This window comes from Herpailurus yagouaroundi, unplaced genomic scaffold (genome assembly GCF_014898765.1).
Source record: "Herpailurus yagouaroundi ecotype Mexico unplaced genomic scaffold, PumYag 142, whole genome shotgun sequence".
Classification (NCBI taxonomy): Eukaryota; Metazoa; Chordata; class Mammalia; order Carnivora; family Felidae; genus Herpailurus; species Herpailurus yagouaroundi.
The window spans coordinates 62,204,762-62,220,825 of record NW_024412397.1 but is presented as its reverse complement, the minus strand read 5'-3'; the positions used below and the strand labels follow the sequence as shown (position 1 = coordinate 62,220,825).

Genomic DNA, 16,064 nt, shown 5'->3' with positions numbered 1-16,064 from the left:
CCAGGTGCCCCTGGGGGAGTATCACTTAATTAAAAGTTGGCATCAGATTAAATAAAATATTAAGTCTTAGAAAAAGAAGTATGACATAGAATTGGAAATTCTAAGTTCTACATTAGCTCTATGAGCATCTGATTTGGACAGGGTAATTAACTTATCAGAATAAGGAGCATATTTTTTTAGCCACAGGGAAGAGAGGTTTCTGTAGCTCTCAGCAGTGACTTGTTTTTCCCACAGGCCTGGGCAGATGATGTGGAGCGGTTTCAGAAAATATTCAGACACCCACGTCATGTGCTGCTGAAGGTGGTTGCTGGCAACCATGACATTGGCTTCCACTATCAGTAAGTAGTTCAGTGAAGCATTGCATCCTGAGGGCTCTCGTTAACTATAACTTTGAACCTACCATTCTGGTGAAAGCCTTACTTATGCTGTGTGGGGGACATTTGTTGCCCTTGAATGATGTAAGCCCGGGAGCATAAACTCCACAAGGGCAAAGATTTTTGTCTTGGCACTTGTACACCCTTAACAAATCTCTGTTGAATAAATGATTTGTATGTGCCCTTGGGGGATTCTGACTTGAAACTTACATTTAATGACCAATTGTTTTCTTTGGGACTCAGAAAACAAGACCATTTACACTTTTGTAAATGGCATTTATATAGTGCTTATGATGTGCCAGCCTGTTTTAAGCGCTTTATTTCCTTATAGTAACTCATTTAATCTTTCTGATGGTCCTGCTATTTTAACCATTGTGCTGGTGAGGAAACTGAGGCTCTGGGGACTAAGTCACTTGCCCCAGTCTTTACAGTCAGTCAGTGGTGGAGCTGAGATTTGCACCTGATAGCCTGGGCCAGCTGGAGCTCTCATCTCAAAAAACTAGTCCGGCACTCAAATCCTGAGTTATTTCTTGTGTTTATGCTAAGTCTGAAGAGGTGCTAAGATGGCTTGCTCTGAAAAATGTTTCTTTTTACAATTGAACGTAGGATGAGCATATACAAAATAAGACGATTTGAGAAAGTTTTCAACCCTGAAAGGCTGTTTTCTTGGAAAGGAATTAAGTGAGTATTATTTGTGAATTAAAAAAAATTTTTAACACTCATTTATTTTTGAGAGACAGACAGATACAGAGCATGAGTAGGGGAGGGGCGGAGAGAGAGAGGGAGACACCGTATCTGAAGCAGGCTCCCAGGCTCTGAGCTGTCAGCACAGAGCCTGATGTGGGGCTTGAACTCATGAACTGTGAGATCATGACCTGAGCCAAAGTCTGACACTTAACCAACTGAGCCACCCAGGCACCCCTATTTGTGAATTCTTAAGAAGCCCTTCAGTCCTTGGAAACTTAATTTTTTAAGGGAACTGTCTTCACCTGCCACACCAGGCTCTGTGTGGCATGGTTTACGGTTTCTGATGAAGGCACCACAGGCCTCATCCTGCCTGACGGTCACTGTCAGAGTCACCAGCCCGGTGGACCAGCCAGTCTCTGACTTTGCCTAGCCACCGAGGGCATCGTCTTCCTGCGTGCGGTGTCTCTGGGTGATAGAGATTCCATCAGGCCACTTTGTAGAGGAAAATATTTCATTTGTTCAAAATGTACTTGTTTCCCTTTATAAAGGATACTATTGACATCATGCTATCCCAGGATTGGGTGCAGGTGTGTCCACTGGGCTGTGTAGCTGTGTGCCCCACCCCCATGCCCGTCAGCCTTGATCTGTGGACCAAAGTGTCCCAGTCCTTTTGTCTGACCACAAATGAGCACCTGCTCTCCTTCTGCGTGGCCATTTTCGTGCTGTGTCTGGACCCTGTCGAGTCCGTGTGTATGTTTGCAGCACAGTGGACGAGACCATACATGGTGTTCTAGTTGCAGACCTAGTGGAGAGAGAAAAGGTGGGAGAGGAAGGCTCTTCCTCTTTAGGTCATGGCCCCCATGGGTTTCCAGCACTCGTGACTTTGGCCGTGATAGCTCACTGGGCCTGTCTTAAGAGATGATCTGTGACACTCCCAGAGACCAGGTCGGGGGTTCTCTACAAATGCTCGCTCTTTCCCTCCCTTTGCCCATAGGACTAAGTTTCTAGTAGCGTCCTTTCCTGAGTCATATGAAGACTTGACATAGTTGTAGTTATTTTTCCCTAGGGAGTAGAGTTTAGGAAACTTGAAGTGCACTGACCATATTTCAGATCGTTTAGTTAGCTCCTTCTCACTAAAATTCTTTAAATTTCAAGCAATCTTTACTGACAGGTGCCTTCTTCATGCCCAGTTGATACGTGTGTAGGAGATGAAAGCATATTTAATGGGAGTCTATAAAAATATAATTAAGGTAAAGTGGTTGTAAAGGGCAACCAAAACTGACTTTATCATCATCCTAATTTGGGATTATCCATACCAGTTAGCTGTGACCTGCAAACCCCCTCCCACCCTGCCTTGTTTTCTGAGTGCGCAGATGTTAGCAAATGTTGCCCGTGGTTTGCTTTATGTAATAATAACAGTATCTAACATTTACCGAGTACTTCCTAGTGGCAGGCTTGATGGTAGTATTTCATTCCGTCCTTACCACAAGTCAGTGGCATGGGTGTGCTATTATATCCCTGTCTTTTCACGTGGTCAGATGCGAGGCTCAGTGGTAGTCTGACCTCAGAGCTTCTGTAATCTGGGATTTCTGAAAGTTCAAGGTTAAAAATCTTCTTATGATGTCTTAGACTCCACTCCCAGTATACTGCTGTTTTGTTTTCTTAACTCGACTCGTACCTAAAAACATACATTAGTCGAGTGGAGATTTAAAGCTGTTCTGGGGCATGTTTCTTCACACTATGGGTGCTTTCCTTTTACTTCATGGGAATAGCATTGTGAGAAGACAGTACACGGGAAGCCCAGTGGCCCTGACTCTTTGCCTCCTCTCTCTGTCTCAGTTTTGTGATGGTCAACAGTGTTGCCCTGGAAGGGGACGGCTGCAACCTTTGCTCTGAAGCAGAAGCTGAAATTATCGAAATTTCTCACAAACTGAATTGCTCCCGAGAGGTAGGAGAGCATCTGAATGCACAGGTGCTTCTGTTCTGGCATCTTCTGCGGTGTGGTTGCTGCACTTTGTGTTTTGTCCACCTCTCAGTTCCCTCTTCCCTTCCTGCTGGGGTTGCCGGGTTAACTGATTCCTCCCCAGCAGGAACATCACTCCAGCAGGTGCACAGATGAGCAGCCGCTGCCGGCGTCAGCCCCGGTCCTTCTGCAGGTGAGCGGGGAGAAGGTGGCTCTGCATATCTGGTGGACCAACCAGGGCCTCCTGGTCACATCTGACCGTCTCTAAATCCTGGCAGCATTTCCCCCTTTACCGGAGAAGTGATGCTAATTGTTCCGGGGACGATGCCGCACCTCTGGAAGAGCGGGACATCCCCTTTAAGGAGAGATATGATGCACTTTCCCGGGAGGCCTCACAAAAGGTTTGCTGTGGACCCCGATGCCCCCCAACAGACAGACAGATGGCTGTCACAGTTAGCCACCTGAGGGCGGAGGGCAGGGCTTTGGCAACATCAGCTTTTCCTATCACCCTTTTGTCCCTCCCGCACCCCACCCCCAGTACTTCAACTGCCTAGTATCAAGTTAATGAACATCCTCAGCTTTAAAAAACTTTATTCGAAGTTTTTTCCACCAATTTAAAGGTATTTGGAAATGTGAATGGAACTTAGAGTTAACTTTGGGGGCTTAGGATGTGCTGACTTGTATGTATTTATATAATACAAATATGTATTTATATATTACACAAATATGTATTGTATAATACTTAAATTATAATTATGATATATCAGTATATGAAAATATTTTTGTTATTTTATAAATAAAACATAATGTACATATTTATATCATATAAATACATATTTGTGTAATGTATGATATGCTGTACTATGTGATAAGATACAAATATATTTATAAAATACGTCGACAAAAATATTTATAAAAATATAAAATCTGCGATGAGAAGGATAGATTTTCCCTAAAAGCTCGAACTTACTTTTGATAGGATTTTAAGAAAAAAATGAAGCACTCTACCAAGTAGGGATTTTCTACTTATGTTACTGAATACGGGCCCCGATGGGGCTCTGTCAGAGCGCTAACCAGCTGTTGCTGTCCCCCGGGTGCGGTAGCTGCTCTGGTGGCTCCGGCCGCGGCTGGTCCTGAGCGGCCACACGCACAGCGCCTGCGAGGTGCTCCACGGGGCGGGGACCATGGAGATCAGCGTGCCGTCTTTCAGTTGGAGGAACAGAAACAACCCCAGTTTCATCATGGTAATGTGGACGTTTATTTTCATCTGAAAGCTTTCATATAAGTATTGACATCAACACAGTAATCAACTATTTAATTGCTGCGATCCGTAAACACATACAAAAGCTGTAAATACAAACTTCCCCTGCTCCACACGCGCACTTAGTTTGATACACTAACCCCTGTCTAAACACCTCCCTGGGGACAAATAAACATGGCATTGCTCCTGTAGGGGGCGGGGTGGGGGGCATCTTACAGAGTGTTTCCAGGGACGGCACTGTTCTCAGGTCTGAGCCTATGCGTTTTTAATTTTCTAAGGAAACAGGATCATGTCTTCATTAGCCATACTCCATCATCTTGTCTTAGGTTCCAAACGTGCCCATTTGCTCTGGCAGAAAAAGGCTACGGCTCTTGTAAGTTGGCTCAAGATGTTTCAATTAGTGGCCACCTGGTGTTTATTTTACCCAGGTCATAATGCTTTTATGTCAGGTACTTTTACTTCATGAAAAGGTGGGGAAACCCTCATGTTTTCAGATTCAGAGTAAACGAAACCATTCCCCAGTGTCGTTCCGCACAGCAAACATGTCTACAGAAAAACCCATTGAGGTGCCCCCGGCACATGCATTTCTGGGTAACAGGTTGCTTACTTTAGCATCGAGCGCCATGAGAAATGGCCTTGTAGTCACTCCCCGTTTCTCAATGGCCACTTACATAGATCTCCATGCCTCTTGTATCTCTGGCACGTATGCCCACCGCACTTTAGAGGAACCCATTGTGCCGGGGACTGGTTTCAACGGAGAGGTCAGCTCCACTCGGCACATTGGGAGCCTCCACGTTGTGTCTCCGATCAGTGCTTGGGGTGGGTGGCTGGCTCGTGGAAGCTGTGCCCCGCAGTCTCAGGGGAGGAGAGCCACTTCCTGGCCTCACCTGAGGGGACCAAGAAGGCTGCGTCTCCTGTTTTGTCTAAGACTGGTGTGTTGGTGCTGCGGCAGGGCTCTCACTGCAGCATCACTATTCTCATTTCCTTTCCAGGGCATGTTGACCCCCACAGAGTACGCCCTTGCCAAGTGCTACCTCCCCTACGAGAACACCGTTCTGGCCACATACTGTGTAGCAGTTGGGTTCCTTGCGGTCCTCATGTTAGCTCACTTTAAGCTCCTAGCCTCGCCTCTTCTCTTTGGTTGGAACTTGCTCAGAAAACTTAAGACAACGTAAAGCGCAGGAGACGCTTTTGCATTTCGTCACAAATAACAAAGGCAGGAAAACTGAACTCTGGGTAGTGCTCATGTGAGAAGGGGACAAAGGGGGTGGCGGTCTTTACACCCATCACAGGAACTGTAAATCACGGATGCGAACTCCTGCAAGGATAAATAGTTGACTGTACTGTTCTCATGCTATAACAATGGAACGTGTACTCTACAACAAGTCTGTTTTCTCATTTTATCAAATATATGTATAACCAAAGATCGTGTCTGTACAATATGTAAAAGCTATTAAAGTCTCACTTGCATGCACTATGCTGTCTGTCCTGTCCCAAGATGGAGCCGGCACCTGGGATTATGTGCGCACAAACACTGGGCTTGCTTCTGTCCCCCTACGAAGTGGGCCTCAGACTCCTATATATTATAAAGCTATGCACTTAAAATAAAAGTACAGACGCCACAAGCAGGAATATATTGTTTTCACAGACTTTTGTGCTTCTGTGCTCATTATGGAATCAGATTTTTAGCTAAGTGTAATTTTCTCTCCAGCAGGCCAAGCTGTTAAATCTGAATTTAATGTCTGTCCGTGATCAAAAGAAACCTGACAAAGAGCTGGGAAGGGGCTTTTGGTACTTAAAAATAAATATGTCTTGATAATTTGAAACCAGGTAAAACGTGTTCTTTTCCAAGAGTCCAACTCTGTGTTTGAAGAGGAAGTTGAGTTACTGCTGAGTGATAACGTATATAACAGTATGCAGCTTTTGCTTTTTGTGCATATGGGGGTGTGTGTGGCTCTTCGGTTCACATTTTATGTGGAAAGTGCAATGGAAACACAGTAATTTCTACTTTATGTGTCTCATTTCAGATCAGGGTTTTATGAAACAGGGAAGAGAGGTCCAGGAATTTAGGGATGCTGACATAAACAGTGTGCTTCTTACACTGACTGTCTACAAAGTTATCCTTTAATTCATGGAAAAGTAGTATTTCAGTCTGGATGCATTTTTTTTTTTTTTTTTTTTTTTAGTCTGGATGCATTTATAAAGGATTACAAAATGCCTACTTATAGAGTAAACTTGACAATACTAAAGACTAAAAGGAAATGAAGTCATGTCAGCGAAGCTGTCACCTCTGGGTTTGTATTGTTGAAATCCACCTTTGGACATCTTTGCAGATTATCTCGCACCCAAGGCAACGACCCTCAAAGTTGTGGCTGTGGGTAGAATATGAAGCATCACCGCTCTCGCGATTCTTGCTTTCTAGACACTGCGCTGTACGATAACTTCTGACGCTGCATTTACAAACCTTTCAAGTGTGAGAAACAGCCATATATTTTGACTTTGTCTTCCAAATAAAGGTTGTGTAATATTTCTTCTTGAGAGCAGGCAAATGGAGATGCCATCCTTTGACTCTCTTGGGCTGGACACGAACACAGACACCTCTGTCATCTTCTTGCTCTTTGTTTACACTGGAAGCTGTGGCCCAAGTAAGTGGTTCGAAAACTTTGACTAAAGGGAATGGTTGACCTATTTCCACTCAGGGAACTTGTAAAAAGTCTTTAAATAGGAAAATAATCAAAAGACATATTGTCTGGAGAAAAAAAAATCCTTGGTTCTTGAAAAGCTTGTGATGTTGGTACAAAATTATTTGTAAGAGGTGAATGATTAATGTGGATAATATATATATATATATATGCATATATATATATTTAATCAAAGATATTTTTAAAAGCACTAACCTGAAGAATATCCTAAATTCTACACACACCATTCTCTTTTTTAGAGCAAGCAGCAGGTAATGTTGACATTTAGCGGTTCAGCACGATAAAAACACGTTTCTTTTACAGATACAGCCTGATCGAGGCACAAAGATCTACAAGGATTTTTGAGTAATTATAGAAAATAATATTACATTTTGTGGTCTGTACAGTTATAATAAACCAGCAGTAAAACAACAACAAGAATATATGAAGGGAGACTCTTGTCCAAGCATATCACACTCTAGAGAATCATGTGTAGACAGGACACACTTTGCAGTGGTGAATGTAGTAGGTTGTCTGCTCAGAGTAGGTCTAACTTAATGCCTGAGGTTGGCAGCGACTCAGATATGATTGAAACGGGTTTCTCTCCACCCTGTGACTTGGGGTCTAGCCTCGCTCCTGGGCCAGTGCAGCTCGGGAGAAGTGGCCACTTGCCCACGCATGTGGCTCACCGCTTCATACCCCTGCCACTGCAATCATGCCTGAAAAAAGTGTCATTTCTCCCCCCTTTATCAAGTTCCTGCCGAATCAAGAAATCACTGAATGGATGACTGAAAGGGGCCCTCACCCAGAGGGGTTTCACTGCAGCACCACCCAAGTGAGAGTGCTGGTTTGCAGCGACACAAATTGGTGGGGTTGGGGAGGCTGTGGAAGGTTGTGTTCAGTGAAAACGAAAGCTACAAACCAAACCTGAGGGGAACAGAGGTAGCCAGAGGCTTGGTGGTCACACAGGTCAGAACAGGACAGGGCAGCAGCTGGATGAAACCGGGAACTCCCTACTTTCTACCATGGCTTAGGGCTGACAGACAATCCTGGAATAAATGTTCCACCTGGTGGGGTGGCCAAGGGAGGAGAGGCAGGTGGAGAGAAGGTGCCAGAAGGTGCGCCCACCTGCCCCAGGGCTGCCTCACAAGAGTTCGTACTGTTTGAGGTGCATCCTCTGGATGATGTCACGGCAGTCATTGAACACTCTGCGAATGTTCTCGGTGTCCACGGCACAGGTAAAGTGTGGGTAGCAGTAATGTTTGCCGTCCCCTGTCGCTGTGCTGATCCTCTGGAAAAAAAAAAAAGCCATCTATGCCGTGGGACCCTGACCACCACGTCCAGGGGTACATGGGAACACTGCTGCTACTCCATTAATTCTTGGAGAAGAATTTGGGCAATACTTTGATCAAAGACAAGAGGAGCTGGGATTGTGACTGTTTAAATACTGAATACGCTGCTGGAAACTCAAAGAACGTCACACTTACCTCTGGCCACAGAAGCTTAGTGTTCAGTTGAGAGAGGACATTTATTTATTTATTTATTTATTTTTTCAACGTTTATTTATTTTTGGGACAGAGAGAGACAGAGCATGAACGGGCGAGGGGCAGAGAGAGAGGGGGAGACAGAATCGGAAACAGGCTCCAGGCTCTGAGCCATCAGCCCAGAGCCCGACGCGGGGCTCGAACTCACAGACCGCGAGATCGTGACCTGGCTGAAGTCGGACGCTTAACCGACTGCGCCACCCAGGCGCCCCAAGAGAGGACATATATTTAAAAGACAGCCTCTCAGGGGTGCCTGGGTGGCTCTCAGTCAGTTAGGCATCCGACTTCAGCTCAGGTCATGATCTCACAGTTAGTGAGTTCAAGCCCCGCGTCGGGCTCTGTGCTGACAGCTCACGGCCTGGAGCCTGCCTCGGATTCTGTATCTCCCTCTCTTTCTCTACCCCTCCCCCGCTCATGCTCTGTCTCTCTCTGTCTCTCAAAAATCAATAAACATAAAAAAATTTTTTTTAAATAAATAAAAGACAGCCTCTCAAGTCAGGGTAGAATTTTCCGGAAATAAATGTCAGTCCCACACCAGCACTGTCCAATGGAACTTTTTGCACTAATGGAAATGTTCTGTATTTCCCCTGCTCTTACGGGAGCCACTATCACTGACGCAACAGAGACTGGAGTTTTAGTTTTAATTTTAATTAAATTTAAATATCCACATATCACTAGTGGTTCCATGTGGATGGCTCATCCGTCCTACTGAGCCCTCCTCCACTAACAACTTGAGCATTTCCTGGGGCGGGGTTTGGGGGGGAGGTCCCCTGGTTAGTAGTGGGAGGCTTCATGGGCTTTCTCCCACAGGAGAAAAAACATGACTGATGAGGATTCAGAAGGACATCTTGGAGGGATACGCACATGTGCATTGGGAAGTCAGGCGGGGCAGTGTGGAGAGAGGCTGCCATGGGCTGAATGGTGTTCTCCCCCACCAATTCCTGTGGTGAAGCTCTAACCCCCAGCACCTCTGAGTGTGACTGTATTTGGAGATAGGATCTCTTTTTAAAGAGGTAATTACGGGGCACCTGGGTGGCTCAGTCGGTTAAGTGTCCGACTTCGGCTCAGGTCATGATATCGTGGTCTGTGAGTTCAAGCCCCACATCGGGCTCTGTGCTGCAGCTCAGAGCCCGGAGCCTGCTTCGGATTCTGTGTCTCCCTCTTTCTGCCCCTCTCCCGCTCCCTCTCTCTCCCCATCCTTCTCAAAAATAAATAAGCAGTACAAAAGAAAAAAGATAAGTTAAAATGTGGTCATATGGGTGAGCCCAAACCCAGTAAGGTCCTCATAGGAAGAGGGGAGATTGGGACACACACACACAGGAAAGGCCATGTGGCGACACAATGAGAAGACACAATGAGAAGGTGAACATCCACAAGCCAAGGAGAGAGGCCTCAGGAGAAACCAACCCTGTTGACATCTTCATCTCAACTTCTAGCCTCCAGAATGGTGAGAAAATAATGTGTTAAGCCCCCAGTTGGTGGTGCTTTGTTACGGCCTCCCCAGCCAGCGAATGTAGAGGTCACATGGAGCTTTCTTCATTGGTGCCCACAGGGATCCCCGGACGTCCTCCTCGTCCCCGCTCCCATCCCCTTTCTTGCAAAGCATCTTGGGAATCAAGATGAGACCCCTGCTGGGCTGGGGTAAAGATGTTCCATCAGGTTATGAACCTCCTCCTGGGAGCACAGACTTATTTTTAGCAACAGTTAGGATTCTCTTGAGCAATTATAATTTTTAAAAAACTTAAGGACACTGAAACGTGTAGGGTAGGTATCTTTATAGCCCTAGAACATGGGGAGGAAGAGCCGTGTCACACGGAGTGGGCGAATAGGTAACAGGCTTTCTTCTGTAATGATCTGACCAGTCTGTCCCCGCCTGGGGCAACAAGAATGTCAGGCAGAGTCATTACAAAGGTAGTGGCCGTCTGCTTATCTCTAAACACACTGGTTTTCACTGTAAATGACAGCAATAAGCTTGTCAAGGAAAACCGGGCAGTTCCAGACTGTGCTTGATTGGGTCCCCTGGCTGTTGCCCATCTCTGAGGTCCCCTGTCAGGAGATGATGTTCAAGGTAAAAGAAATCAGAGGGGAGCTCATACAATACCAGGAAGAGAAGCCCGATGAAAGCATACAGGCTTCTAACAGATGCCTAAGGCATCAAGACACGGGGTGCCACTCATGCTTACCACCTGCTTTAAAAGGTCTGATGACGCTTGCCCCGGAGGACTCTCCGGCCCAGGTCTGGGCGTGGGCTTGCAGGTGGTTTCCAGTGTGAGGGACAGGACAGCTTGACGGTGACTAGGGGAACACGGGGGGCTGACCACCTGGCTCTCCCTCCTCCTGGCTCCTTGCCCCTTTCGTTCTGAGTTCCTCCTGCTCTGGGGATGAATTGGGCCTCCCCGTCTTGGGAGGAAGTGACCCTGACTGGGACAAACCTGGTGGTCCTTGCCCTCCTCACACAATGACAGTTAAGGAGAACGCTCAGACAGCATGTGGCTCTTTCTTACAGAGGGGTCTATCTCATTATGCCCTTGCCGTTCTCTCCCCAAGCCCACCTTTACCTCCTCAAGGCCGGGTCCCCCCACAGACCTCTCCCTCTCCATGTACGGCCTCTATTCCCCACCCCGTCTCAGGGCCTTCTATCACCAAAGTTATCGTTTCGCCCAAATTTGCTCCCGTCCAGATTCGATACTGTTAACCATTTCTGTAACCTGCCCCATTGCCTTCTAGGTCTGGGGTTAGGGCTTCCAACTCAAAACTCCTCCCACGACTCACTGGCCCAGGCAAATTCCACCATAAAAAAAAACCTAAATCAATAACCCCTAGGCATTTATTTCCCTGACTTGCAAACTGCATACAAGCCAGATTTCTCCCATTGTTAGAGAATCAAAGGTTTCTTCCCAACATCAAATGGTGGTGGCACTAAATGCCTCATAGGCACACTTAGTTAACTTTTAGTCCTCATTAGGACAGCTTTTTATGTGTTGTTATATTTTATGGTCTTGCAAGATGTTCCTCCAAAAGGAAGCCTGTGATAAACTACAAACCGATTTACCTTATCCAAGAGATTCACAAGGCACACGGGCATAGCAAAGGTTCTAGAAAGTCTGACAACGGAGAAACCTGTCTCACTTGATTTATTTCCCAGATTTACTCCTTGCAGAGCCCTTTCCCCGTGCTACCTGTTAACCTCCTGGGGAATACTGTTCCTCAGAACTCACCCTGGGGACTTGACTTCTTATCCTTGTTACTTTCTCACTCAGTATAAGATTTCAGGAGGCAACCGATGGGGGCCCATGGTGGGAATAGGATAATAAGGTTCCCCTGAGGAGTCAGGAAGGCACCTGATCCCCGTGGAAATGTCAGGCAGACTGTGGGACCGTCCCTGCTGCACACTGGGCCGATTCTCACCTCTCCAGAAGCACACAGTCCACGTATATATAATTCTTTCACTTTTTATGTAAATTTGAAATCATCTCAAAATAAAAAGTTAAAAAAAAGAGAGAGATCTGAATTTTTCTGAATGTCTGAATTAGCCTCTTAGTGGTGAGTGAATGAAAGGGGGAGGGGCACCCAGTGTGGGTGCTGGTATTTCAGACTCTGCTAAAGGCTTCTTTCCTTTTAGGAAAACACAAGTGAACACAGTCTGGTGGGGGCCTCAGTGCCATTCTCTGGGGCCTTGTGCTGTGCTCCTTGTTTTTGCTTGGGCGCTGTGTGACCTGAGGTGAAAAGCCCAACCTCTCTGAACCCCAGTATGGTCAGTGGTGAGATGAAGTAATAATTCCTTCGCCTCTCATAATTTGGGTGGAGATTAAATCAGATCATGAAAGGGTAAGTGATATGCAAATTGCAAAGAACAATACAACTCTAAGGAGGTAGGAAAGCAAAGAATAAAACTGCTTACCAAAAACAGGTCTCGGATAAAGAACTTGGCTCGTGTAACTTTGGGATCTTCTCCTGCATCTGGTGTTGCTGTAAAAATTACAAGTGGAATTTTGTTTAGGTGATGAGAATACAACTCTATGGAAAATGGAAGAGGAATTACAAAGTAGGGCTGCGGTGCACTCACAGCACTAAAAGACACTCAGAGCAAAGCAGAAAGCTGAAATGTAACTTTATTTCTCTCATTTAGCAGCTGATGAAAGTTTTGGTTTTGTTTCTGATGATGGGGGATGACTCCCACTCAGAGAAAATGAAAGCATGCCACTGAACACTGACCAATCCCATAGCTGCCATCCCCTTCAGAGCTCCCTTGAGAGAGAAGGTTCCAGGGGCTGTGGTTTTAGCAGTGGTTGTGCTCATCCGGTCTGCATTCTCTTAGCCTTGTTCCCTGGAGACCCTCCCCTTCACTGTTCCTACCACGGAGCCCTTCTGTGAAATTGACTGTAGTAACCTGATTCTTCTCCCGTGCAGATTCCAAGTTCCTAAAATCTCGGCTTCCCTGCATGGTCTCATCGCTCTTTTCTTTCTCTATTGCAACTACCATGATTATATGATTATTCACGCTGAGCAGGTGGTGGGGAATTCTACAGATGCTGAGTCCGCCCTGATCTGGAGACCTGCCATGCTTGACCCAGGGCAGGTGCCTGGGCAGGTTCGGTGCAGAAGGGAGGGAGGAGCAGGCAGAGAGAGGAGCACAAGATCCACTGAGGGTGTGTGTGGGAGGAGCACAGGATCCACAGAGGGTTGAGGGTTTGCAGCACAGGATCCCCTAAATGTGTGTGGGAAAGGAGCACAGGATCCACGGAGGGTTGTGGTGGGGAACCTAGCTTGTAATATTTTCTGGCCGGGTCACGTGTGGCCTCAGCTGTGGTGAGATTAAGTCTGTGTTGGTAGGGATCACAAATAGAGTTGTGGTTGTGTTTCAGAAAGATTTTGGCAGCAATCCAAAGACTGTTCTGGAAAGTTGAGTGAACAGAATAAGGAAGCCTGGGCAGGATGCTACCTTGACCAGATCCGGAACTGAGAAGAGGGGAAGAAGAAGAGGGCCCGGACCAAGACAGAGAGGAGGGAGAGCACATGACAGTGGACGCTTCAGTGTTGACTGTCCAGAGTGTAGGGATGGGAGCCTGGCTTGCTGAGGGCCGTAGTCAGAGATGAGAGGGCAATGCAAGCCGAGCTCTGCTGACTTCTCTTACACCAGGGGCTCAACACTAGACTGGCCAACGTTAGCACAAGGATGAAGAATTTTCTTCACTTCTTATCTAAGTTTCTAGGACAGTCCCTTTCATTCTGCTTTATCTAGCTGGGGGTTCAAATTTTAGGAAGTGGTAGCATTTCACTGCCAATGAACCCCTCCTCCAAGGTGGGCTGAGAACCGAGGAGCCGCAGTTGGAAACGGGGTGTGCCCCAGTCCAGGGCTTTAGCACTGAGAGCCCCCTGCCCCTGAACCCCACACCTGGTCGGCCAGGCCATCCTACTGGTAGCCAAAGTCATCGCTGGGCCGTGGTGGCTGGAAGGGTGGGCTTGGGCATGAAGGTTCAGAGGCTGCCTCGTCTTGGCAAGCTCTACCTGAGTGACCTTGAACGACTGACTACCTCTCTCAGCTCACTTTCCACAGGAAAACATGCAAATAACAAACTTCCGCGTAGGGTTACAGTGAGAGTCAAGGTCGACGTAAAGGGCTGACACAGTGCCAAGTTCAGGACAGACTCAGCCAAGACACCAAGAGAGAGTACTTAATAGACACACACCCAAAAGTGCCCTGTCTTCTCCTGCACAGTTTGAATGGAAAGTCAAACCCCGACAAATGGAATCCTAAATAGGACATTTTAACACTCTAGCATTTGAAGGTGGGGGCTGCAGTCCGGAGAGTTGATGCAAATTAATTGAATTTCCTAAATGTTCATCACATCTGTTGGAACTACAGTTACAGGGCTAACGAAAAAATAACCAAATTTTTTCCTGAGTCAGAACTGGTTTTGAAATCTTACCATCTTCAGGAACAGTATAATTTGCATACTCTGGGAAATAATCTTCAATTTTTGATTTCCCCGCCAAGACTTTTTCTGCCAGCATATCCTGTTTGTTCAAGAACAAGATGATAGAAATGGTCCGTAACCACCTGAAAAGAGAAATAAACATACAAACTTCACATCTGCTAGTACGTGAAAGTACCTCTAACAGAGGAGGTACTCAGTGAAAAGAACAGCATTTCCATCTTCCTGAAATGTACAGGATCTAGAATGATTTGATGTACCAATCTTGTGGACCCCCACTCCATCTGCATGCAAGACATTCTTATAGTAAGTAAACCTTATAGTAAATAAATAGAGTTAATTTAGCAGTTCAGTATTTTCTAATTAATCTTTACTGAGAATATAAACTTACTGGTACCAAAGCTAAGGTTTATTTATGGAATAAATATACCCGGAGTTTTACTAAGAAAGGGTCAGATAAACTAGAAGTTAGAGCGATAATAACAATAAAATACATGAGTCATTAGCTAATCACACAGAATGTAATTTGTAGCTGGCTTGAGTCAGAACAGGCCGAATTTCTCCAGAGGTGGAGCAGGTTGTTAACCAGATATCGGTCATGACCACTGCACTGGACAAGTTAAGGGGAGGGGCTCCGTTACAGTGGAGGAAAGGTTCTCTCTCCTTGTTTTCCTAAACAGACATGAGAACTGGCTTAAGATGAGCTCAGTATGCACATCAGCAAAGCCTTTGTAAATTCTGTTATTTCAAAGGAATCAAGCTGATGACTAGTGCACAGGAATCTTACTATGAATTAGAAACACAATCCATTCTTCCTCCAAGTGGAAATAGTTTTACTGTTCCTTGTTATAAAATACATAATCCTGGTAAAAATGAATTTGTAATCACAGAAAATACATAGAAAAAAATCAAATGTAATTACACACAAAGGCAACTATTAGAACTGTTATGTTTTTACTTCCAGGTTTTTTCCTATTCTCAGACATATTTATAAAATAAGGTCATGGTGTTTTTTAATGTGCTTTTTCATTGAACAGTATTGTGGTCATTTTCTCATGTGGTTGTGTGTGTGTGCTTACATATATATATTTAAATTTATATATATATAAATTATATATAAATATATAATATGTACAAATGTAAAATTTATATATACGCTTATATAAAATTTTTTAATGACTCCAAAGTATTCCTTCATGTACCCAGTATTTCCTGACTTTTTTTCTTTCTCATTAACTGTCTCAATACTATATTACTGAGAACAAGTGTTAAACACTTGATAAATACTTTCCTGATAATCCAAATGTTTTGCAAGGTCAGCTTACGTTTCCTGTCCTCCTTGGTGATATTTCTTCTTAAATAGTTCAGAAGACACTTCGATTTTTATATAGGTATGTATCGTGTGTGTGTGTTTGCTGGGTTCCTTTCTAAAATAATCACCCCTTTGCACTAGTAGCAATTTCAAACATGATTATGCTGTGCCTTTGACCTGTAAGGGATCTTCTAGAGATCATCTAGTTATTTGTGGATGGTACTTTCTAAATTTTAAAAACCAAGCAAAACCATTTTTTAACCCTCGATATAATCTTGAGCTTTAAAAACAGATATTTAAACTTTC

General features: G+C 45.2%; 2 protein-coding genes across 11 annotated transcripts in view; one reads left to right on the top strand and one right to left on the bottom strand.

Annotated features, from left to right (window-relative positions):
• Window positions 1-5,759, top strand: part of MPPE1 (metallophosphoesterase 1) — a 56,286-nt gene extending 50,527 nt beyond the window's left edge. For 6 of the 8 annotated variants that reach the window (XM_040479425.1, XM_040479423.1, XM_040479424.1 and 3 more), the window contains 7 exons: window positions 235-338; window positions 981-1,055; window positions 2,901-3,009; window positions 3,149-3,217; window positions 3,303-3,425; window positions 4,128-4,268; window positions 5,278-5,759. In XM_040479425.1, the coding sequence (XP_040335359.1) occupies window positions 235-338; window positions 981-1,055; window positions 2,901-3,009; window positions 3,149-3,217; window positions 3,303-3,425; window positions 4,128-4,268; window positions 5,278-5,460 (804 nt within the window). In that variant the 3' untranslated portion in view covers window positions 5,461-5,759. The remainder of the gene's footprint in view (window positions 1-234; window positions 339-980; window positions 1,056-2,900; window positions 3,010-3,148; window positions 3,218-3,302; window positions 3,426-4,127; window positions 4,269-5,277) is intronic. The other 2 variants (XM_040479428.1, XM_040479429.1) reach the window with 2 other exon arrangements.
• Window positions 4,264-16,064, bottom strand: part of GNAL (G protein subunit alpha L) — a 156,902-nt gene continuing 145,101 nt past the window's right edge. For 2 of the 3 annotated variants that reach the window (XM_040479420.1, XM_040479419.1), the window contains exons 11-13: window positions 14,441-14,571; window positions 12,412-12,479; window positions 4,264-8,257 (exon numbers count right to left, since the gene is read on the bottom strand). In XM_040479420.1, coding sequence (XP_040335354.1) covers window positions 8,111-8,257; window positions 12,412-12,479; window positions 14,441-14,571 — 346 coding nt within the window. In that variant the 3' untranslated portion in view covers window positions 4,264-8,110. The remainder of the gene's footprint in view (window positions 8,258-12,411; window positions 12,480-14,440; window positions 14,572-16,064) is intronic. The other variant, XM_040479418.1, reaches the window with a different exon arrangement.